The sequence below is a fragment of the Notamacropus eugenii genome, chromosome 1 (genome assembly GCF_028372415.1).
Source record: "Notamacropus eugenii isolate mMacEug1 chromosome 1, mMacEug1.pri_v2, whole genome shotgun sequence".
NCBI classification, from domain to species: Eukaryota; Metazoa; Chordata; class Mammalia; order Diprotodontia; family Macropodidae; genus Notamacropus; species Notamacropus eugenii.
Window position 1 is genome coordinate 63,154,626 of NC_092872.1, and position 25,584 is coordinate 63,180,209.

The 25,584-nt window shown below is 38.4% G+C and overlaps 1 protein-coding gene across 3 annotated transcripts in view; it reads left to right on the top strand.

The window, feature by feature from the left end:
* The window catches only part of CORO2A (coronin 2A), a 168,912-nt gene that overhangs the window by 110,007 nt on the left and 33,321 nt on the right, over positions 1-25,584 (top strand). For 2 of the 3 annotated variants that reach the window (XM_072604274.1, XM_072604268.1), the window contains exons 2-4: positions 2,927-3,127; positions 23,074-23,190; positions 25,212-25,361. In XM_072604274.1, the coding sequence (XP_072460375.1) occupies positions 2,927-3,127; positions 23,074-23,190; positions 25,212-25,361 (468 nt within the window). The remainder of the gene's footprint in view (positions 1-2,926; positions 3,128-23,073; positions 23,191-25,211; positions 25,362-25,584) is intronic. The other variant, XM_072604281.1, reaches the window with a different exon arrangement.

A 25,584-nucleotide genomic window follows, 5' to 3' on the forward strand; every position in this document is an offset into this window, starting at 1 on the left:
TAAGCCTGGGGTCTGCATGATGCTGCCCAGAGCATTTTTTAAAATACAAACAACATTTCAGAAACATAATATGCCCTAGCCTTTCCACTGTCTAAGTTGCATCCTAGTCCTGGGTTAGGAATAAAAGAACTGTTTCTAGATGGCATAAGGCTGTTTTTTTAGGGAAAGTTGAGTGGTAGTCACCAAAAAAGTGCATGTGTAAGTTTCCCTCAATAGGACTCTCAGTTGCATACAGGAAATGCCTTGTCATAGGAGAATACAGTCTACAAACAATCATTTACTAATAAAACATCTACATCGTGTCCTACAGATTTAAATAGGAATCATATCCTACTCTTCTGGTCAAGGAGGTCTTGAATACACGAAATAAAGTCAGCAGAGAGCTTTGGCCTCCCTTCAAAGACAGGATCTGGACCAAATGTTAAGCTTTACCTATGCTTATTGATGGCATTTATTACTGTGCCAGGTAAAAATCACATTATAGCAAACATGTATAGAGCAAAGTTATTTCTATGTCCCCAGCAAATGCTGACTGCCTATAGAGAATAATTCTATGCCATGAATGCTTTCTCTGGTCTTTGTCCAGAACCTTTCATGAAAGCGTCTAGCTGTGTGTGGTTTACCTGCCAGGAAACAAAGAGAGAAGAGGAATGAGCTGTGACGATTTAAGTCTTTTGTTCTACTAGCCGGTTACCTACAAGTCCTCTAGGTCTAAAACAAACACTCCTGGGATTTCAATAACTAGGTCACCATTTCCCTTCTTCTCAGACTAGAAACTTTTAAATCATTTAAAAACTCTTTTCTATGCTTTATCACTTTTACTTTATCATCTTTTTGAAAATATCTCTTACATTTGCCCTGTCCTATCAATGTTGATTGATTGTTTAATTAATGGTAATCAATTTTCCTCTGTCTTCTCCTATTCAAATGTATTCAAGCAAATGCAAGCATAATTATTGTTATTGCTATTATTAATAATTAAAGTTATTAATAGTAATATTAATAAATATAGTTATTATTTGGAGCACTTAGAGTTTATAAAGTACTTTTTAAACATTATCAATATGAGCCTCCCAAAAATCCTGAGAAGTAAGAGCTACAGGTATTATTATTCAAATTTGACAAATAAGGAAACTGAGGATCAAAGAAATTGAGTGATTTGTCCATGGTCACACAGCTATTAAGTGTTAGAGGTGGGATTTGAACCTCAATGTTTGCTCCAAGTCCATCAAGATATCTATTATTGCTACTCTGCTGAATTAGTCATCAATTTGATATAAATTATACATGTGCAGTCAGGTAAAATATATTTCCATATTACCCATATTGCAAAAGAAAACAGACCAAAAACAAGCAAAAAATAAAACCAACAAGAAGAAGAAAAATAAAGTCTAAAAAAGTATGCTTTGATCTGATTCTTTTCTCTTCACTTTCCATCAGTTCATGTAAATCTTTTCAGGTTTTTCTAAAAGCATCCAGCTCATTATTTCTTATAGCACAATAGTATTCCATCATCATCATATACCACAATTTGTTCAGCCATTCCCCAGTTGATGGGCATCCCTTCAATTTCTAAAAACAGCTGCTATAAAAATTTTTGTACATATAGGTCCTTTTCCTTCAATCTCTTTGGCATGCAGATGTACTAGTGGTATTGCTGGGTCAAAGGGTATGCACAGTTTGTAGTCCTTTGAGCATAGTTCCAAATTTCTTTCCAGAGTGGTTGAATCAGTTCACAACTCCATCAACAATTTATCAGTATCCCAATTTTCCCACATTCGCTCCAACATTTTTCATTCTTCTTTTCTATCATATTAGCCAATCTGATAGGTGTGAGGTGGTACCTCAGCATTGTTTTAATTTGTATTTCTCTAATCAATAGTGATTTAGATCATTTTTTCTATGTCTATAGATAACTTTGATTTCTTCTTCTGAAAACTGCCTGTTTATATCCTTTGACCATTTGTAAATTGGGGAATAACTCGTATTCCTATAAATTTGACTCAGTTCTCTCTCTCCCTCTCTCTCTCTCTTTCTTCCTCTCTCTCTCTCTCTCTCCACACACACACACATATTATATATATATATATGCATATATATAATGTATATATGAGAAATGATGCCTTTATCAAAGAAACTTACTGTAAAATGTTTTCTCAGTTTTTTGCTTTCCTTCTAATCTTGACTACATTGTATTTTTGGGTACAAAACCCTTTTAATTTGATGTCCATTTTACATCTTGTAGTATTCTCTATCTCTTGTTTGGTCATAAATTCTTCCCTCATACATAGATATGACAGGTGAAATAGTCCATGCTCCTCTAATTTGCTTATGATATCACCCTTCATGTCTAATTCATTTGTTCATTTTGACCTTATCTTGGTATACAGTATGAGATGTTGATCTGTGCCTATTTTCTGCCAACCTGCTTTCCAGTTTTCCCAGTAATTTTTGTCAGATGTTGAGTTCTTACCCCAAAAGCTTGGATTTTTGCATTCATCAGATGCTAGATTACTATGGCTATGCCACCTTCCTTCACATTTTTCCATTTTTCCTTGGATTTTTTTACCTTTTTTTCTTTCAGATGAATCTTATTTTTATTCTTTCTAGCTCTGTAACATGTCTTTGGTGGTTCAATTCGTATGATACTGAATACATAAATTAGGCAGAATTGTCATTTTTATTATATTCACTCAGCCTACCCATAAGCAATTAATATTTCTCCAGTCGTTTAGATCTGTCTTTATTATGTGAAAAGTGTTTTATAATTATGTGCATATAGTTCCTGAGTTTTCCTGACAGGTGGACTCCCAAGTATGTTACAGTGTCTGTAGTTATTTTAAATGGAATCTCTCTTTTGATCTGTGCCACAACATTTAAAAAAAAGTCTACATGACATTTTCATTTGATCTTCCTTCCCTGGCAGATGTCATGGCACCCCCAGTATCGAAGCTCAAAGTTCCGCCATGTCTTCGGCAAAGCCGCCAGCAAAGAGAACTGCTATGACTTTGTGCCCATCACCAGGAGCGTCCATGATAATCACTTCTGTGCTGTTAACCCCCACTTTATTGCCGTCGTGACAGAATGTGCTGGAGGGGGCGCCTTCCTCGTCATTCCAATACAACAGGTAACAAGGGCCGTCAGTCAGTCATATCAGTGGTTGATGCTACAGCATTGTGGACAAATTGTGCCCTGGCCCTTGTCTGCCACCCTGAACCAAATGTTTTCCTCCCTCTCAGGCTTCCTAAAGTCCTCTCCATGTTCTAAGCCGGTCTACAGTGACTTGTTATCCCTCTTCTCAGGCAACTGCTCAGGCAACTCTATCCTTCCCCACTAAGGTTACCTTTCATCTATTCACTATGCATCCATGAATGTGCCTATTTGTTTATATTCAGTTTCCTCCACCAGAATGCAAGGCCCTTAATGGCAGACTGTTCAAGCCTTTCTTTGTATTCCTAGTGTTTAGCACATAGCTAGCACCTCATAAATGCTTATTAATTGATGGGTACATACTCCATCTGGGGCTAGCACACTGGGGATCATTGTCTCTCCCTATCCATATAGGGGTAGCTTGATATACAGTGGGAAATTCCATGGTTTAGAACAGTGGAGTCAAACTCAAATAGTAACAGGTGCTATTTATCCACACATAAGGATCCTTGAAGACCATGTATTGACTTCATTTTAAGATGCAATGTTCTCTCTGTTTTATTGAGTTTTTATTTATTTTGTTAAAAGTTTCCCAATTACATTTTTATTGGGGTTGGTCTGTACCTGGGAGTGTTGCCAACTGATGTGGTTTGCAGACCTTGTGTGTGACACCTGTGGTTTAGAACACGACAAATGTTATAGAGATTGAATTGAGTTATGGGTTACTCTGTCCAGGGTTCTCTTGCCATTACAAGTTCCAGGAGAGACAATCTCTCAGGGTATGGTTGTTCTCCCTGCTTCCGAGCTTAAAGATTAGGTGTATTCCCAGCTTCTTTTAGAAGGCATGGAATAGTCTGCCCTTCAGTTTATCCAAACTCTAATAATGTCATGGAGAAGCAGCAGAGTGGAGTGCAGAGTGAGCTGGCTTTGAAGTCAGGAAAGTCAGGGTTCGAGTCCTGCTTCTGACATATACCAGAGTGACCCTAAGCAAGTCACTTAAACCTCTCAGTGTCCCCTGGAAACTCTCCAAGACAGACCTTACATAGCAAGTGTTGACCTCCAAGTGCTACCGAAATAATGGGTCTGGCCCAAATAATCTCTAAAGTTGTAAAGTTCTGATCTCTGAAGTGCTCTCCCTATAACAATGTTGGAATGAGGATTATTATCTCCATTTTACAGAAAAGGAAGTTGAGGCTTAGAAAACATGATTACATGGATAGTTAATGTGATGGACAGAATTTAAACCAAAGTCTTTGGACTCTAAATCCTGTATTCTTTTCACTAAAGAACACTTCCAGTTTACACATAAATTTTAATCCATTTTAATTTCCTGCCAGTACTACTTTTGGAGCATTGAGTCCCAAAAGTACATGACATCTTATGTGAAACAAGACTCCCTTTTATTCATCCTAAACTTAATCACATTTCCCTGAACTTCACCTCATCCTAGATTTTCTTGATAAATTAATTAAACATGGGTCATAGGCACAAACAATCACTGTCTTTCAAAGACTTGAATGAAAAGCATTTTTATTAAAGTTACAAAATTACATCGATTCTTAAGGGATCTGTGGTTTCATCAGTGTGGGTACAGCCTTTCTATGTCTGAGGAGGTTTGCTTTCATGAGTTTCTTTAGCCAAATCCCTTCATCACTTGGTGTCCAACCTTCTGATGATAATCCTCTCCACAATTTACTGGCCTGATTCTCAGATGACAAATACAGATCCTTTCCAGCTTGGAAAAACCTACAAGTGTTTGAACTCCAGTGCCGTGGCTTTTGAGAACTCCAGGTCACATATTCAAGCTCCATATATCTCAAAACATTTAGTTAATAACAACTGCTCATTTGTTTGTCTTGTGTTTTCTAATTGCAAAGCACTTTTATGAGTTATCTCAGTTTATCCTCACAGCAGTCTTATGAGGCAGGTAATATAAATATTATTCTCCCAGTTTACAGATGGTGAAACTGAGACTCAGATGAATTAAGCACTTTGTCCATAGTCACACAACTAATAAGCTGGATCTCCAACCAGCTCTTCAAAAATATAAAGTGTCTAAAGTGGGGAATTTTGAGAGGGGCCTCCCTAAAGAAAGAAAACCTCAGGAGAAAAAGGAAAATTATTGAATGATCCCAAATGAAATTCTGATTTCTTCCAAGATCAAACCCTTTCAAATCATTTCATGCTGTTTTGTAGCATGGTTTGTAATGAAGCATCTGCTTCTACCTCACTGTTCTCTGCTTTCAGCCCACCCTCCGAAGCTTCTCAAAATAATGTATGTGGTCATTCATAAAACATTCCTTTTTATATGCTTTACAACTAGTGTGGATACTTTTTAAGTTCCAGAAAACTCCTTTAAAAATCACTTTGTAAGATAGAAAAGGCAAATATCCTTATTATATTACATATGGAGAAAATTAGACTCAGAGATGTTTAGTGACTTGCCCATGTTCACAGAGAAAGTGTCACAGCTAGCACTATGTTGTTGATGTGGTTCAGTTGTTTAGTTGCATCCGACTTTTTGTGACCCCATGGACCATACACAGTGTGCCAGGCTCTTCTGTCCTCCACTATCTCTCAAAGTCTATCCAAGTTCATGTTCATTGTTTCCATCACACTGTCTATCCATCTCATCCTCTGCCATCCCCTTTTTCTTTTACCGCCAATCTTTCCCAACATCAGGGTCTTTTCCAGTGAGTCCCTTTTTCTCATTATGTGGCCAGAGTGTTTAAGCTTCGGCTTCTGTATTTGACCTTCTAGTCCAAAGCTAGGACTCCCAACCAGAACTTTTCATTTCCAATGACTTGTCGGTATCTCCTCAGAATAGGCCAAGAACAGCAAGAGAGTAGATGAGCAGGAGGAAGTTCACCAAAGACAATCCTGCTTCCAAGTCACATGTCCAGATGCTGGGGGAGTTGGTTGTCCACTTTCCATTTTTACTTGTAGATATGAGTTTATCTGGTTTAGTCAGATCTCATGCCAAACAAGGCAAGGAAACAACATGTGCTAGTTGAGATAGCTTCCAAATAGCTGAGGTTTTGGGCTTTATTATCAACCCTAAGGATGCTAAAGTAGAAGGCATGGAGGAAAACATGTGCAAAATACATAAGGTAAGGAAATGGAATTTTTCTCTTAGGGAATAGAAAGCATGCTGGTCCATTAGTATAACTAACAGAGAAATAAAGGGGAGGAATGTGAAATAAACCCAGAAAGCCAGAATGAAGCCTAATGGTAGAGGACTCAGAAAGCCAAGCTGAGGAATCTCTTTCTTTTCCGAGAGGCAATAAATAACCACAGACTGTCTTTGAGTAGGAGAGTGATATAGTCAGATGTACTATAGAAGTATCAATTTGGCAATTCTGTGGAGGACGTATTGGAAAAGAAAGAGACTAAAATCTAAAAGTTCATTTACAAGGCTGCTGTCCTACTCCATCTAAGAGAGGATAAGAGCCTTAACAAAGGTGGTGGCCATGTGAGGGCAATGAAGGGGAAGGATTACGAGATATATTGTGGAAATAGAATTGACAAGACTTGAATTATGATCAAGTAAATTGGTAAGGGACAGGGAAAAGTTAAGGGTGATGTTGAGGTTGTAAACCTGATTCCTTGAGATCAACTCTGTTTTTTTGGTTTTTGTTATTTGGTTTTCCAATGTAAGTCATTCATGTCAGAGCCTTGAGGAGTATGTGTAACCTAGACAAGTTGAGAAAGGCAAGAAAGGCATTCTAGGCAGGGGAAACTGAAGTGAACAAAGACTTTCTGGTGGCATGCCTGGAGAAAATGTATGAAAGAGTGTAGGTTCTTACAAAGAAGAGTAGGGAGAGATACATTTATAGAAAACCTCAAATACCAGGCTAAGCAGATTAAACTTATTCTGTGGACAATGGAGAATAAGTAATGGTTTTTTGAGCTAGGGAGTAACGTTCAAAGAGGTATTTTGGAAGAGTAATCCCACAACAGTGTATAAGAAGGATAGATGGGGTCAGGGAGTAGAACTCTCAAGAGGGAGATCAATTAACTTTTGTAATAATCCAAGGGTGACATTTTAGTTAGTTTGTATGGGATCACAAAACATAATTATGTAACAACAGAAGCTATTTCTATATTTTGTTGAATTATACCATGATTGAAAACCATACATTTCACTGTTTGACCAGTCCTTGGAATGTGGAATCAAATGCTGAGCTCCTAAAATCTCACAGTGGCCCAATGTCCGAGAGTTGGAAAAGAACCTAGATATCATATCATCCAAATGCCAACTAAAGAGTTAATCTCCTCTACAGTGGCACTGATAGGTAATAAGCTAACCTATGCTTGAGCACCTCTAGTGACAAGGTGCTCACTACTTGTCAGAGACCATTCCATTTTTGAACAACCGTTATTGATAACAAGCAGTTCCCTTTACTGAGCCATAATAGGCTTCCCTATGACTGTTACCCCTTGATCCCACTTTTGCTCTTTAAATTCACATAGAATAAGTAATTCCTATTTCACATCAAAGGCTTTAAATTATTGCAGACAAATATCATATTCCCCCTAAATCTTCTCTTCTCCAGATTAAACCTCACCAGTTCCTTCAGCCAATACTGAACATGAAAAGGAAGTGATAAGAATGTCATTGAAATACCTGCGATATACTTAAAAAACAACTTAGTGTTGAGAGAGAATATGGAAGTATGGTAAAACCCTACCTTAATAGAAGGAAACTCTTTGTTCTCCTGTGTTTTACCAGTGTTTACCACATGTCTGAACAATCTCTTAGTATATTTGTTCAAAAGATAAAATCAAGCTATCCAAATATTAGAAGATAAAAGCCATATCTTAAAATACACACAAGCAAGAAGCAAAAGCAGTTGTTTTTCCTTCAGAAAATTCCCATCTGGTGTAACCAAGACTAAATGGAAGACAGGTGCAAGAATGCCTTGTGTGCTTTGCCACCATCTCCGTCCCCTGATCTCCACTTTGGGGGCTGAAGCATTTCCTATTCCTAAAAGAAACTTAGCAACTGAGTAAACTCTCAGCAAAAATACAATAAAACACAGTGATTTCAGACTATTCTAAAAGGTGATTGTTCAAACTGATGAGCTGAAGTCTATATTTTTATTATCTACAAAGAAAGGATTTTCTAAACAGATGAATAACATAAGTAGAATTCAAGTAGATTCTCCAGCCCTCCGTAATCACTTCTCCACCTGAACTCTTCTGCATGCCTTCTATCCCTACCATTCATCTGATGTCAGTTAGCATGTTATTGCATTAGGTTATGGTTCATCCATTTTTGTACTTCTTTCCTTTTTGTCTCCCCAACTAGATTGTAAACCCAGGGAGGACAAGGACTATATTTTATAGCCCTTCCTATTCTCAGTGCCTAGCATAATACTGTATGTACTATAGGCAATTAATAAATTTCTGCTATCAGTAATGATGATATGACTAGGTTCATGGTATCTTAGAACTGGAAGGGACCTTCATGATCATCTAGTCCTAAGCCAACCCATGCATTTTACAGATGAGAAAATGTTAGGCTCAGAGAGAGAAAATAACTTGTCACACAGGTAATATTTGGCGGAGCTGAAATTTGAGCCCAAATCCTTTGACTCCAAATCCATTGTTCTTTGCTTTTTCCACTAAGCCTTGTTGCCTTCACAGTAGCAGTGAATTTATAAGGGATTGACTCTAAAGTCTTGCCATTTCTTCTGGCTAGATGACTACATCCTATGCTGAAGTCCTTTTCTGATGCCTTGTTCTGGCATGGAAAGGACCATGGGTGCTCAAAAGTTAAGTCAGCTGGGCATAAACTCTGGAAGGTCCTACCAAGTTGGGAAAGTTCTGGTATAGGACAGACTGGGCCTCTCGTCTGATAATCAACCTAGCTAAATATGGAAAGACTCATCTTTGGAAGATTAACAGACAAGTGATACGTGTGTTTTTTCAATCACAATAATACATGAGGACTATGTACTAAGCCATGATAGGGGTAAGGGAAAGGATGACTGGCATCACGGAGAAAGTATAGACATTGATGGAATCATGCAGCCTTCAGAGTACCAGACATAATGACCATGAGTGCTAGAAACTACCTGATGCTTTAAATATACATATATATGAATATATATGCAATATATTCACCAGATTTTTCATTAAGAACTAGAATAAAACATTTTATAGCTAATGAATCAGCAAGCTTTTATTAAGTAGCTACTGTGTTCCAGGCCCTGTGCTAGGCACTGGGGATGTAAAGACAAGGAATAAAACGATCCCTACTCTTAGTGAGTTTACATTCTAATGAAGGAAACAACAAGGACATATGTAAATATATAAAAAATAAATACCACTGCATCCAGGGTCATCTCTAGTCGTCCTGTTCTTTATCTTGCCACTGGATCCACTACAGAGGAGAAAGTGAGGCTGGTAACCTTGCATAGCCCTCCCTCACTTAAATCCAATTCATTTGCACATCATGGCATCATTTCCCTGATGTCATAGTACTCTTCAAGAACTGAGGACAAACAACGAATGAAAGAGAATAAGTACAAATAAATTTAAAATAATTAAATACAAGATAGTTTGAAAGTTGAGAGCATTAAGTCTTTATGTAGAAAGTAAAGAGCAGGATACCATGGGACAAAGAGTGGGTTCCCATTCCAAACCTTGGGAAAGTACAAAGGCATGAAGAAAGGAGATGGATTATGTGTAACTATCAAAGGGTAGGCCAGTTTGGCAAGATTACAGAATGTGGGATGGGGATTAATATCCAAGGATACTAAAAAGATAAGTTGGAGAAAGATTGTGAAGTGTTTTGAAAGTTAAACATGGGAATTTATAGTTGATCCTAGAGGTGATACTAAGCCACTGGAGTTTATTGACAATGTAGCACATTCTAAATTGGGGTCTCGAAAAATTTGACAAGAGTAAAAGATTTCTGAATGAGCAATAACCAAAAATTAATTAAAAATTAAATGTGTAATGACTCCAAGGTGTTTCTGGCAGCACTTGCCTGTGTTGCATCACCCAACTTCACTGTAGCCTTGGTTCTGAACACAAAGCATGCTCACTTTGCACTGCGCATACCTTCAGGCCACACATCACCTACACATTTTGCCCAAAAGGTAAAAAGGGGGTACAAGCAAGTCCTGGACTAGGGGAGTGACTTGGTCAGATCTGTGCTTAAGGAAAATTTGTGTTAGCATTGTGCAGAATGGACTAAAGTGAAGAGAGATGAGAAAAGAGGTGGTGGGTGGGTTGGATATTAGAAATGTCATAGAGATAGAAATGGCAAGTTTTGGCAACTGATTGGATACATGGATTGAGGGAGGATGATGAGAAGAATAGCCATATCCTTTATAGAAATAGTGAAATTTAGAAAAGGAGTAGGTTTGAGGGGAAACTAGTGAGTTATTTTGACCATGTTGAATTTGAAATCTCTCTAGGATATTTGCTTTGAAATGTCCAATTGGCAATCGATGATGCAGGATTGAAGTTTAGGGAAGAGTCACCTCTGGAAATATGGATCTGGGGGTCACCTGCATAGAGATGCTAATTAAATCCTAGGGTGTGCTTGAAACGGCTTGAACTGGCTGGTAAGATCTGATTGCTAAATTTTCAGTATGAGTACACCTCAGAAATCAGGAAATGCTGCAAATCAGGGCTTGATTTGTGTGTTGTCTAGACTTAAGAAAGTGATGAAGAAAATGTTAATGCACATTAAACCTAAAAATGTGACACGCCTACATTTCTGTTTCAGAGAAACAGCTGTTAAGCATTTACTAGCTTCATGGGAGCCTATGAGGTCACCAAGAGAAAGAATGTAGAGAGAGAAGGGTAGGGAACCTAGGACAGAGCTTTGGGAGATCACTCAAAATTAAGGTATATAATCAGGAGGATAAACACACAAAAGAAAGTGAGAAGGAACAATTACACACATAGGAGGAAAACTAGGAAAGAACTGAGTTGTGAAAACCCAGGAAGAAGACAGTATCCAGGTGATGAAGGTGGTTCGCCATGTCAAAAGCAGCAGATAGTTTGAGAAAGTCAAGGACTGAAAAAGAGAGTATCAGATTTGACCATTAAGAGATCATGGGTACTTTGAAAAGAGCAGTTTCCGTTGCATATTAGGTCAGAAGCTAGATAGTAACCAAATATTATCATAATGCAGCTTATTAGTACATGCATCTACATATATCCAATATTTTTATTCACACTGAATTTGGAGCCAGAAAGACCTGAATTCAAATGTGACACTTACCAGATGTGCGACTCCAGACAGATCACTTAATTTCTATGAGTTTCAGTTTCCTCATCTGTGAAATGAGCTTAGTAACAGCTTCTACTTCACAGGGTTCTTGGGAGGAGCAAATGACATAATATATGTCAATGGCTTTACAAATCTTAATATGAAATGTAAATGTTATCCAGCATTATAACTGTTATTTTTATCACGTCCCCCAAGACATTGTTCCATCCAATAAAGCCTAATGTAACTAAATTATAATACCAGTATTAGTTCTGTCATCAACGCTGGTATTTTAAAGGGCGCCTACTTAATGAGATTGTTTCCACAGAGTTCCATTAAATTCTCCACTTGATGGAAGGTTTAATTGATAAGCTACTGTCAATTAGCCCTCTTCTGAGCTTGGCCAAACACTGTCATATTTTTAGGCTTATTTTTTTGTAACTAAGATTATTTTTAAGGTAGGCTTTTGATGATCCAAGAACTCTTAATGAAGGCAGATAACTAAAAAAGCCTATCTGCTGAGCTTCAGTTCCCTTTGTTCCTTTGTTTTGTTTAAATTTGTAATTCTATAGTCACAGATGGCTCCTTCACTTTGGGCTTGGTGTAGCTTGGAGTGTATTGAATCCCAAGTCAGAGGAGTCGGGTTTCTCATTCCCAGTTCCACCACTTAGTAGCTGGATGGTTTGAAATAAATCTCTTAATTTCTCTGTACTTCTCATTCCTTTTCTGTAAAATGAGGGAGTGAATTAGGTGACCTTTAAAATCCATTCATTCTTGTAATATCTGGAGCCTGTGATCTGCAAAGCAGGGATAATTCTATTTGCATTATTCAGCCAGGGATTGTTGCCAAGATGAAATGAGATAATGTGTGTAAAGTGCTTTGTAATCATGAAGCCCAGTAGAAATGTTAGCTATTATTATGATAATATAATTATTATATAAAAAACCCCTATCCCCTCTGGAGGTTTCCTTAACAAAGGCATGATTAGTAGAGAGGACAGAGGCCATTGGTCGAGGCATAGGCTCTTGGTCCATTGGCAGGTTCAGGGATGAGACAGAAACCAAACCTCCCCTTCCTCCTCCTCTCCCTTCCCTAGACACTACCACATTGTTAGGATTCCATTCCCCTATACAATACAAGCTCTTTGAAATGAGGTATAATTTTATTTTTCCCTTTGTATCCCCTGGTATATAGTAGGCACTTAAGTGCATGTTGATTTATTGATTGATACAATACCTTGACTACCTCATGTGAATGAAGGTTAGGACCTTATGGTAAATTTAGCTAAACATTTCTTTTGTTGTGGTTGACTTTCTTTGGTTGACATAATCATTTTTAATTAATTTATTTTTGTTGCATTTTCAGTTCTGAGTTGTTCCCTCCTTCTCCCCACCCCATACTAGAGAAGACCACCATTGACTCAGATTTATAAGTATATGTGAAATCCTACTACGCATTCTCTGTTTATCACTACTTTCTCTGGAGGTGGATGGATAGCATCTTCCTTCATAAGTCCTTTATAGTTGATTTGAGTATTTGTAGTACTTGTAGTAACATGGTTGTTCAGAATTATTCTTCGAAGAAGTTGCTATTAATATATACAACGCTCTCTTGGTTGTGCATGCTTCACTTTTCATTATTTCCTGCAAGTCTTCCATGTTTTTCTAAAATCAGCCCTTACAGTAGTATCTCATCACAATCATATACCATAGCTAGTTTACCCATTCCCCCATTGATGGGCATCTCCTCAATGTCTAATTCTTTGCCACCAGAAAGAGAGCTGCTGTAAATATTTTAGGATATATAGGTTCTCTTCCTTTTTCCCTGATCACCTTTGGAAACAGATCTAATAATGGTATTGCTTGGTAAAAATTTTATAACTCTTTGGGCATAATTCCAGATTGCTCTCCAGAATAGTTGGATTAATTCACAATTCCACCAAAAAGTGTCTTAGTGTCCCAATTTTTCCACTTCCCTTCCAACATTTCTCATTTTCTCCTTCTATCATTTTAGCCAATCTGATAGGTGGGAGATATCTCAAGGTTGTTTTAATTTGCATTTCTCTGATCAATTATGATTTAGAGCATTTTTTCATATGACTACATATTGTTTTGATTTCTTCATTGAAAAACTACCTGTTCATATCCTTTGACCATTTATCAATTGGGGAATGACTCATATTCTTACAATTTTGATAAAGTTCTCTATATATTTGAGATATGAGACCTTTATACAAGAAACTGTCTATAAAATGGCTATGCATTTCTAAGCTCTTGTTTTTTGGGAAACATAAGACTTCCCTGATTCTCAGAAATTTCCCTTCTTTCCCATTTCTCAACCATTCATGAATGTGAGACTTTTGAGAGCAAATAAAGCAAAGAGCCTAACTGTCCCTAATCCTGAGTTGTCATGCCATCAGTAGCCTGTGACTGGGTTCCAACCTTAGTCTCTCCATCGTTCAAGCAGCCTGCTGTAATGCCCCAATTCCTTTGTAGTAAAGGGGTTCCTTGTATTTCAAGCTCCTAATAACTGTCAGATGAGATAATTCCTGGGTTCTTTAAACCATATGGAATACCCATTATGCCTACTAATGCTATATTATACTAACATAATACATATATACATATAATATTGTACTAATGACTTATTGTGTATCTGAGAAAGGATTGGAAGAAGGAGTGGGGATGATTATGGATCTTCCTTGATGTATGTGAATATTTCATTCTACTGAGAATTAAAATAGTTGAAAGCCTAAAACATTTCTTACTCTCTTCCACATATATTAGGAATCAACCTTGTAATATTGAGATTAGGAGGTAGGTGGGGCAGGGGATGAGATGTACTGACCCAGCGATTACTGTTTTCCTTGTGTTTAACACTGAGTACTTGTTTTTGTACTTTGGTCCAAAATAACTCTGCAGCTTGGGAACTGCAAAAAATGTTCTTCCATGGCACCATCCTTTCTCTTTTCCAAGGATGTCATTTTCAGGGTTGTCCCTGAAGTAAATTCTCCCATTGTAATCTTAAGGCCTTTCCCTGTTGTTACTCTAAAAAGTAAAGATAGATCTGCATTTATTGGTCCAAATTCCATGGTTTAAACTCAAGGACTCACAAACTTAAGGCCTCGATTATTCCAAAAAGAGATACTGCTGCTTCCCCTCAGCACATCTTGGTGGGGGCTGGTGGGATAGTGTCCACGCTGTCAGCCATTATGGCAGATCCTTTCAGCAGCACTCGGGAAAATGTCTGATTTATTTATTTAAAGTGGCTTTGTCCCTCGTGCATTTTCCTCATCAGCCATGGAGCACGAGGGTGAAATGACAGGATGTGGCATTCCTGCCATAAATAGCCTTACCCTGATGGTGCTTTTAAGGCACTTAGCCTCAAACATGCTTTAGTATCCATCATGCCACTAACATTTTCCAATATTGACACTCACTTCTCAGAGACATCCCCTACCACAAAGTCATGAGTGCTGGGCTTAGGGAATAAATGTTCTTCCTTTCTCTACCTGGATGATCATGAAGGAATTAGTTATTTGGCAGGTCCTCCATCACTTGAATTATGAAAACTCTGTATTTAAATTGTTTAGATCACTGTGGAGATCAGTTGAGCAGACTTGGGATGATTACTGGAAAGCTGGTGGTAAGAGAGGTGGCTTGGGGTGGTTGAGTTTGCCAGACTTCACAGTAATGATGCTTCTGGATGTGAACAGAAGCCAGTGGTGGCAGAACCCAGGACAAAGAAAGAGGCCCCTTCTCATCATTCATTGGCTTCTTTAAAATTTGATCTTTATGTGAATAGAGGCACTCAGAACATCATATTTTCTGTCTAGATGGATGTTCAGGAGACACATACGTAGTTCCTGTTTAAAAAAAACAACAATGAATTGGCAGTATGACACAATTGCCCATAAAAGCTAGTGCCATCTTGGACTGCCTAGAGAAATTTAGTGTCCGGAACAAGGTAACTGATAGTTGTGCTGGACTCTGCCCTAAGTCATAGTAAATCTGGAATATCATGTTCAGTTCTGAGCGCCGCATTTTGAGGAGGATAGAGATAAACTAGAGCACATACAGAGGAAGGCAACCAGGGGTTAAAATGAGGTCATAAGAAGAGCTCTTGAAAGTACTGGGTATAAATTTTTAGACTAGAAAAGATAAAGCCAAGGGAGACATGATCAAGGTCTTCAAATATTGAAAGGTTTTCTTATAAGAGAGAAATTAGATTTCTTCTGAACAGATCCTGAGAAAAAGTCTGACACCAATGAGCAGAAGCTATAGAAATGCAGATTTAGGTTGAATATAAGTAAATTTTAAAAAAATAAAAACTTCCTAACAATTAAAACTACCACAAATTTCTTAGGAGGTAATGAATTTGATTGTCGCAAAGGGCCTTCAAGTGGTGGCTATATGGCCACCTATTGGGGATATGGGAGAGGAGCTTCTTGTTTGGTGGAGGCTGGACCAGGTGAGCCTCAAGGTGCCATTTCTGAAAGTCCATGATTCCACAACCACGAAAGTTCTCCTAAATCAATCCTACCCCACCTTAGAGTAGAGTTGCACAACTGTTTCCTCTCTCTTGGGGAGATGCTCCTACACCACTGATTCTGAGATTGAGGTCAGCTTTCTGCCTAGCTGTGTCTTAAATGAATCTTACATGAATAAATAAATTTTATATGAATCCCTTCTTGGAAGAAATAGGTCAGGATGGCTGAGGAGGGTATGAATCGCTTTAAAAATATGTAATTAGACAGGCACTGAACCTGTGATTCATTGGTGTAGAGAACTTCCAGATGAGGACACAGCCACTACTAATCAAAGTCAGCACCTTCTTTATTGCCTATTAAAAAAAAGGAGTTGCATAAGGCAATGAGAAATCAAATAGCTTATCTAGGATCATATAATGCAATGAGTCAGAGAAGGCTAGTATTAGAAATGTTCACTTGGGGCAGGAGAGGCAGAGTCAAGAAGGCAAAGTAGAAGCAGGGACCTGCCAGAGCTCTCCTCCCAACCCCTTCAAAAAACCTTTAAAAAAATGACTCTAAACAAATTCTAGAGCAACAGAAGCCACAAAATGACAGGCTGAAGAAAATTGCCAGCCCAAGACAATCTGAAAGGTCAACAGGAAGGGTATATCATACCAGGCTGGGAGCAGAGTGCATTTCAGCATGGGTGGCATGGACAGAGCTGGAACAGGCATTAGGGGACAGAATTGTTGGTGGCTGCAGCAGTTCCCAGACTTCTCAACTCACAGACACCAAAGACAGCTTCAAAGGTCAGTGGGAAGGGTCTCTCACCTGACTGAGAGGGGTTCGTGGACTGGGCTCAGCCCTGGCCCTGGTCCCCACTTCACTATATTAGGCACTGGGGATAAAAGATAAAATTGAAATAATCTCTGCCTTCAAGTAGTTAATAGTCTTTCAAGGGAAACAGCATGTATATAAATATATATGTATGTAATATAATACACACATCTATGTGTACACACATGTACACATACATGTATATGAAATAAACATATACAAAAGAAATGCAGGGTGGCTTTTAGGAGGAGACATGGGCATCCAGAGGGATCAGGGATGGCCTCTTGTAGAAGTTGACATTTGGAGTAAGCATTGAAGGAAACAAAGCAGTCAAAAAGCTTGAAAGTGAAGGAGTGCGTTTCTGAGCATGGGACAGGCTAATGCAAAGACATAAAATCAAGAAGTGGAATGTTTGTTGACTGTATAAAGGGGACAGATGTGAAATCTGCCTGGAAGGGTAAGCTGGAGCCAGATCTGTTAAGGACTTTAAATACCAACCAGAGGCATTGGTACCTGCCGTTCTGCTGCAGCTCCTGTTTTGAAAATACAGATTTGTTCCAATGCAATTGATGTATTAGGGAACAATTTAAGCAGAGTGAGAATTTTGTGTTAGCTTTCGTCCTTTGGGAGACAGTGAGAAGGCACAAAAACCAGCACCACTTCACAATAATTCACAAGATGCTACCCCTCTGACACACTCATTTCCACAAGCAGACTCCAGGCCTTTTTCAAGGCAAAGTGCTGTATTTACTATGTACTCTGATGCAGTAGAAGCTATAGACTGAGAAGTGGTCCAGCCTTCCCTGCTCCATCCACCTTCCACCATGACTGAGGGCCTGCCACCCAGGTGGGCCTTACCAAGGTCACTCTCTCCCCCACAACTGCTCAAGTTGGCCAGCTCATGTCATGTGGGAACCAGGGCACCAGACAACACTACTGTTTATTGTAGTCTTTATGTATTTCCTAACTATTTAACATGTATAACTACGCTACCATTTCCATTAGGTTCCTATCTTTCTTCTTTTGGGTGTGTTACTGATGAAGCTTTTAAATGTTATGTCCCAAATCTCATTTTCACCATGAACCCTGTGGGTTTTATTGTGCAATTTTGTACATCAAGGAGATTTTTAAGACCACATATGTAGCATGGCCCTTGCCAAGTAGTACCTTGTACAGTTTAGTGGCCTCATTTCTTTTGAGTTTGGTGCCACTGTTAGAGTAAAACTGACTGTGCCTTATCCTGCAGGCAGTCAGGAGTCACTGAGGTTTAGTGAGCAGAAGAGTGACGTGATTCTACCCTGTGCTTTGGGAATTCTCTCCTGAAGCTTTGTGGAGGATGGATTTGGGAAAAGAGAGATACTTGAGGCAGGGAGACTAATGAGGAGGTTATTGAAATAGCTTCAAGGAGAAGTGACAAGGGATTGAATTGGTTGTTTTGTTATGAGTATAGGAAAGTAGATGGATTTGAGATTTGTTGTGAAGGTTAAAAAAAAATTGGCAATTGATGAGACATAGGAAGTGAGAAAAATTTTAGAGTCAAGGCTGACTCTGAAGTTGTGAACCTGGCTGATTGAGAAAATGATAGTAAACTAGATGGAGATATTATTATAGTGGGGGGAAAGCAACTAAGAAGACCTTTAAATATATCTCTATAAATTTTTTATGAGAATAGTCAAAGTATGTATCAAGGGTATCCACAGCAGACCATATCTGCACAGTTCTCACAATTGAAGAAAAAGTATGGAAAATAAAAGATCCAGCTGTGATTATTATTTATTGGTTACCAAAAAAAAAAACAAAACAGTTTAAAGATTCTCTTTCAACTAATGTCTTGTACATATGTTAAAGTCATATAGGCTTCCTTAATATATATATATATATATGTAATGCACTTTGCATCACATCATACTTGAAACATGATCTAGAATTGCACAATAAGAGAAGTCAGAGATGAGTTGTGATCTGTGCTTCGTGAGGCAGCTAGGTGGTACCATAGTGTACAGAGTACTGGACATGGAGTCAAGAAGACCTGAGTTCAAATGTGGCCTCAGGCACTTACTAGCGGTGTGACTCTGGGCAAATTACTTAATCTTAATTTGCTGTGGAGGGAGGTAGGTGGCTCAGTAGATTGAGTACTGGATCTGAAGTTAGAAAGACCTTAGTTCAAATTCAGCCTCAGACGCTTAGTAACTGGATGACTCTGGGCAAGTCACTTAACCTGTTTGCCTCAGTTTCCTCAACTGTAAAAGGGGAATAATGATAGCACCTGCCTCACAAGATTGTTGGGAAAAGTCCTCAGTGCAGTACCTGGAACATGTTATTACTATTGCTTGATCATGTCTGATTCTTTGTTACCCATTTGAAGTTTTCTTGGCAAAGATACTGAAGTGATTTGCCGTTTCCTTCTCCAGCTCATTTTACAGATGAGGAAACTGAGGCAAAGAGGATTAAGTGACTTGCTCAGGGTAACACAGCTAGTAAGTGTCTGAGATCAGATTTTAATTTAGGAGATGAGTCTTTCTGATTCCCTTTCTGATGCTCTATCCACTGTGCCACCTAGCTGCCCATCTGGAATGTAGGAGGTGCTTAACGAATGCTTTTATCCTTCCCCTGACCCTCCCTAGTGGAAGGAGACTACCGAAGCAGCATCACAACTAGGTATGATGTGCTTGAAGCAAGAATGTGAAATGGTATCCCCCAACCCAGTAGTGTGGCTGCTATATAAGGATAATAAAAGTATTGTTTTCTTCAAATGCCTCTCCGTTCTGCACCCTTATGGCTCGCTATGTAGGTACAAAAGTAAGAGTCTTTTTACAGACTTTATGCTTATCTTTCAGCAAGATGTTTAAATTCCAAGTTCCAGGGTTATCCGTTTGTTTCCTGGTTCACCGAAAGGAAATAATAATGTTTGCTATTAAGTGACTCTAATGATAGCTTTTATATAATGCTTAGGGTTTGCATCCATTTTCTCATTTGAACCTCACAACAACAATGTGAGATGTTATCAGTGTTATTATCCCCTTTTTACAGGTGAGGAAACTAAGGCTCAGACTGACTTCTCAGGGTCACACAGCTAGGATGTCTATGATGAAGGGCTTCTGACTCCATGTAGAGTACTCTGTCCATTAATTATACATTTATAAGCAAAGTGACCATAAACCAGTCATTTAACCCATCTGGTCCTCTGGATCCTCATCTGTGAAGTGGGATGATAACAGCACCTATCTCAAAGCATTGTTGCATGGGTCAAATGAGATAATATATGTTCACTTTGAAAAGCTTAAAGAGCTATATAAATACCAGCCAGTATTGCTATTACCCACAGTTCCTGATATTTGCCAGCTGTTCAGGTCCTCTGAGAATGCTGGATCATTTTGGAATGAATGCAATTTTCAAGCAGGTCTTTAATAGTCAGGGACCAAATTAGTCACTATCCTGCTATTATTTTAGCCAGGAAATCAGGATGTTCAAACTACATTTACCAAGGACCAAATTTTAAGTGCAAATAAAACAGTTTTTCCAATTAATTGCATCCATGTAGATAACGACACTGGATAATTCAAGGCTGAGAAAATAAAATCCACTGAGGGGCATTAATTCTCTTACCTGGCCAGTTACAGTGATGTAATTAGTCAGTAATTGTGAAAACATCACTTCATTTGATACTGGATAGAAATTGTTTATAAACCTTAATAGAACAGACGGATGCCCTGCACTGGTAGGGTTCAATAAACACAGCCACCTTGTGGAGACAAGTATTATAAATGGCATTTTTCTTCCCCCAGATAAGACATAAGATGCCAGGGGAGGTCTAACCAGGTTCAATGTAACAATTATTCTTATACATACTTTTATGAAGAGAAAAAGTAAGTAATGCCCCTGGAAGGCCTCCTCTTTAAAGGTAATGGTTGAATCAGTGAGGAAGTAGCTGTAAGAGGAGTGATGAACCTCCCCTAGTTTAGATAGCTATTAAAATAAATATGGTAAAAACCCAAATTAATCAGAAGGCTTAAGGAATACAGTGTTCTGGCTAGTTCAATTTTCTGATGACCAAATGCTAACCAGAAAGACGTCTCGGTTCCAACTCTTCTCATTAAAAATTCTTTCTAAAATGTTCAAGTTTACTTTCTTGCCTTAGCAAGAGTAGTAAGTAGTGAGGAACAGTAATTGAATTGTTGATGATCCTGGGAGTTGTAAGGGCCTCAGGCTCATCATTACAAAGATGAGGAATCATTGAAAAGTAGTATAAATGTGGACAGTAGAGTAGACTGTTGACCAAAAAATTCTTTGAATAAATCTCTTATTCATAAGCTTGTTTTGTCATAATTTCTCTCTAACTCGTAAAAGTAGAACGTAGAGAAAAAGATTCAATTGAATTAAAGAATAAGGAAGGTGGTCATCCCATGGGATTCTTCCCTACTCACACCACATCTGGGGTTCTGTGTTCAGCTTTGGCTTCCATATTTTAGCAAGAAGATTGGCAAGCTAGAGACTGCCCAGAGGAAAGTGACAATGATGGGAATGGGACTCAAAACCATGCTATGTTTAGATCAGTTGAATTGACTGAGATGCTTATCCAAGAGAAGAAAAGACTCACAGAATACGTGATGGCTGTCTTCACGTATTTGAAGGGTTGTCATATGGAGAAGGAAATAATTTTATTCTTGCTTGGTTCCAATGGGCAAAACTGGAAGCAATGACTAAAAGTGTGGAGGTAGATGGCTACTCCATTTTGGGGAAGACTTCCTAACAACAAAGGCTTTCCAAAGTTCACCATCCATGGTGGTCTTCAAGCAGTGACTTGAACTACCCATTTGAAGGAGAATTCCTGCCCAGTTATGGATTATGGGTTAGCGTAGATGACCTAACTTTTTGACCATATCTCATATCGCCTCCACATACTCCAAGCAAAGTAGATAAGCATCTATCCCCTACCCGCATCCCAAACATACACTGTGTCATCTCTCTGCCTTTGGTCACATAGTTCTCAATATCCAAAATGCCCTCCTTCCTCCTCATCCCACCGATCCTTGATAATACACCTCTTCCATGAAGTTATCCCTGAATTTCCCTATCAGTTATGACCAGGATGTTCTAACCATTTAACAACTGGCTCTCTGGGGGTTGTGGGAGAGTGGAGAAGAAAATTGCACCCTTATATTTAATTTGTATTATTAACAGTTTCTTCATCACTTTTTAAGGTCTAGACAATAAACAAAACAAAATATCAAGCCCTAATTTGTACTGTTTGCTCCTTTCTGAAATGTAAATGCTTACCCTGAAAATTTAATTACCAGCTCTCATGGGCCTGTAGGAGTAGCTCTAGCACACGTGGAATGACTTTCCCCTGCAGACCTCACATGGCAATCTGTTTATACCTTTGTAATAGACAAAGTATTTATACTTATGTAATACAAACTATCTCTCTGTAATAGGTATACTATATGTAAACGTAATATGTATACTATATGGAAATAGTGTATATGCACTAAATATATAAATTATTATACTTTATTTGTACTTCTGTAATATAAACTCTGTAACATGTATACTGTATATAAACAGTATAAATATATGTGAAATATACAAATATATATTTAGAGTTTATTTGTACTTCTGTAATATAAACCATCTCTCTGTAATATATATACTATGTCTTACTAGTATATTTGTCTATATACTAAATATAAAAACTATAGTTTATTTGTACTTCTGTAATGTAAACTCTTATTTAAATTATAGTTATATCTGTTTTTATCTTATCCCCCTGCCAACGTATAAGCTTCATAAGATCATGTCGTATCTAAACTTGCTATTTCCCTGAGAACAGCACTCTTTACACAGTAGACACTTAAAGCTAGCATTTTGTGATCCTTTAAAGTTTCCCAAGCTCTATGTAGGCATGTATCTATGTAGTGTATATGTATCTAGACATATGTATGTTATCACATTTGATACTCACAACAATCCTGTGAGAAAGATGTTATTATTATCCCTATTTTATAGAGAGGAAAACTGAGGCCATGAAAGGCTATAACTTGCCCAGGTCACACAACTGGGGTTTAAGGCAGAATTAGAACTCAAGTCATCTGGCTCCAAATCCAACACTCTTACCTCCTGCACCATGTAGCTGCCTAGCAGTGTCTGTGGTAGGAATGAATGACCTACACAGTCCCTTACAGCGCTAGGCTTCTGGGTTGCTGAGTTCCAGCTAAGCCCGTTCTAAAAGCCTATGAATAGTCTCACTTCAAGTGCAGGACCATTTCTCTTGTTGAAACTCCACTCTCCAAAGTTATGCTTTAAGGTCTATGTAGATACTGTCTTTTACATGTGAATTATACACATCCTAACTCACAAAGATTTCATCTCTCCTTTCTTTTGCAGACAGGAAAGCTCGATCCACATTACCCAAAGGTCTGTGGTCACAAAGGCAACGTTTTGGACATCAAGTGGAACCCTTTCGATGATTTTGTAATAGCCTCCTGTTCTGAAGATACCACGGTAAATTCTCACCTTTCTGCATCCCACTCTCCCAACACATCTGTGGGAAATGAAAACCAATCCACCTTTAATGTCATACCTGTATCCCTAAGTGCTCCATCTCTCCTGAAAACATCAGCAAAGACAATCTTAAGTAAGTAGAAATCATTCACTGAGAAGGTGGTTGGAATGAGGAAGAAGAAGGTGGACTTCATAGTGTTTCTGTGCCTGTCTCTGGCACTCTTAAGAACTTCATCTGAAAATGGGGTTAAATAGTGACCTGGACCCTGTAGGTATTTTTAGACACTGCACTGCTGGAAAGTAGCATGGCACAGTGGATGGAGCTGGCATCAGAGCTAATACCTACTAGGTTAAAGTCCCACTTCTGACACAGACTGGCAGTGTGACCCTGGACCTGTCATATAACCTTTTAGTACTCTAGGCAACTATAGGTCCCAGAGAAGGTACCAACCTGCCCCAGTTGGGGAGATTCCTTACCAGGGAACTTCATATATCAATGAATCATAGGTCCACTTGCTATCACTCATTAGATCAATAAGTTAAAACTGCACCTTAAAGGGAAAAAAAATATTAAAAATGTAGGAAGCATTCCAAAATTCATAACTACAACATTTGAAAGTTTCTAAGATGTAGAAAAACAAAAATTCCAGTATCTGATATCCAACCTCTTTAGATAAATGTTCCCCCTCCTAATCATCCTACCCATGCTTTAAGGATGAGCCCAAAGACCTGATCTGCTTAGTCTGTGGGTTTTTTCACCTGTCTGTCTCTAGTAAAAGTCAAATAAATCTCACTACCCTTCTCCTTACCTAAACTGACTTTAAGATGGCTTTCCCAATGCATCCTTTATGTTGTTATGAAATCACTAATGAGTATATTCTGCCATCAACTCTGTACAATTCTAATTTAGTAACAGAAGTGTGTACAAAAATTACTGGCAGGAAATAGCTGTAAGTGGATGTCCTGAAATGATTTGGAGACCTATTTAGCCTTGATGAGACCTAGACTATACTAATGAAATTCCAACTGGTCCTGATCTTGCAGGGAATTATTCTCTTAGAAATAGTTAATATATAAGACCAATGAGCTCTCTGGGGGCACAGAGGTACCTTGGGCTAAGTTTCCTCTTTCAAACACGGCCCTTTGCTGCCTAAGCAATCATTTCATCATTGATAAAAGAATCTATGTCCAGTTCCATGTTAGTGGCAATGATTGCCCTTCTCTCTCCCCCCAAAAAATAATTTGGATCTAGGAGCAAGCATCTACACTACACAGAATGGCACTTTCATTAATTCTGGATGCAGATGTTTTGTCTTCTAAAGTGACCAACTGAAACTGATTTGTTTTAGATCTGGTGTCTTTCCTCACCTAGCAGTCACTCAAAAAATTCTTCTTGAATTGAATTGTACCTGCTTATATCTCAAAAAAAAAAAAAAGAAAAGTAGATGTCTATGAAATGTGTAGAATATAAAATAGAATATACAAGAAACTGAAAAATAATTCTGATTTCTGTGATTAAGGCAAACAACCCTGAATGAGGCTCCATAACGATTTTTTAACTTAATAATTTATTCAGCCTCTTTCAGCGTATTCATGTAGTCTTCCATAGGGTCTTCATAACTAGTCTTCTAGAGACCATCCAGACAAGGGCAATTCCAGAATGAGGCATCTAAGAGTAGCTTCAGACCAAAGGAGAAATCCTGTCCCCTAGGCTTTCTTTGTTAGAAATATGGTATATTGGGGAGGGGGAGGAGTGGAGGAGGAAGCAGGAGAATGGAGCATGAGACATGGAAGGGTACCTTGAACAGTGGGGAAAACTGGTTTTCCATCCTCAAGAGTGCAAGAGCTGGTCTGCCTGAACTCTGGGCTAGTAGAGAGCCCTGGTGCCCACCTAGTCTCTTAGATTTATAATTTATAAGATGTCCTGCCAGTGTTGGGGATGGTTGTGAATGGTGAGATATCTCACAAATGATTACCTTTCAGCTTTTATAAAACTACTGTTTTGTCCTACCTGCTCCTAGATTAAGATATGGGATATTCCGAAGCAATTGCTGTCAAGAAACATCACTGCCTCAAGGAAGGAGCTCCTCGGTCATGCGAGGAGGGTGGGACTCCTGGAATGGCACCCAACTGCTGCTAATATTCTCTTTAGCGCTGGTTATGATTATAAGGTCAGTCAATCTGAAGGAAAATGCCACTGGGGCAAACTCCCTCTCTCCAGTCTTTGCCTGGGGACCTTTATCCCATACATCAATCATTTCTAAGTGTCCAAATATCAAATGTGTAGAATTAGCACAGGATATATGAGGGAAGTCTAAAGAGAAAGGAAAGTAAAATATATTATTTGTATGTATGTGTATAAATATGCACATGTAATATTTAAAATATACGTGT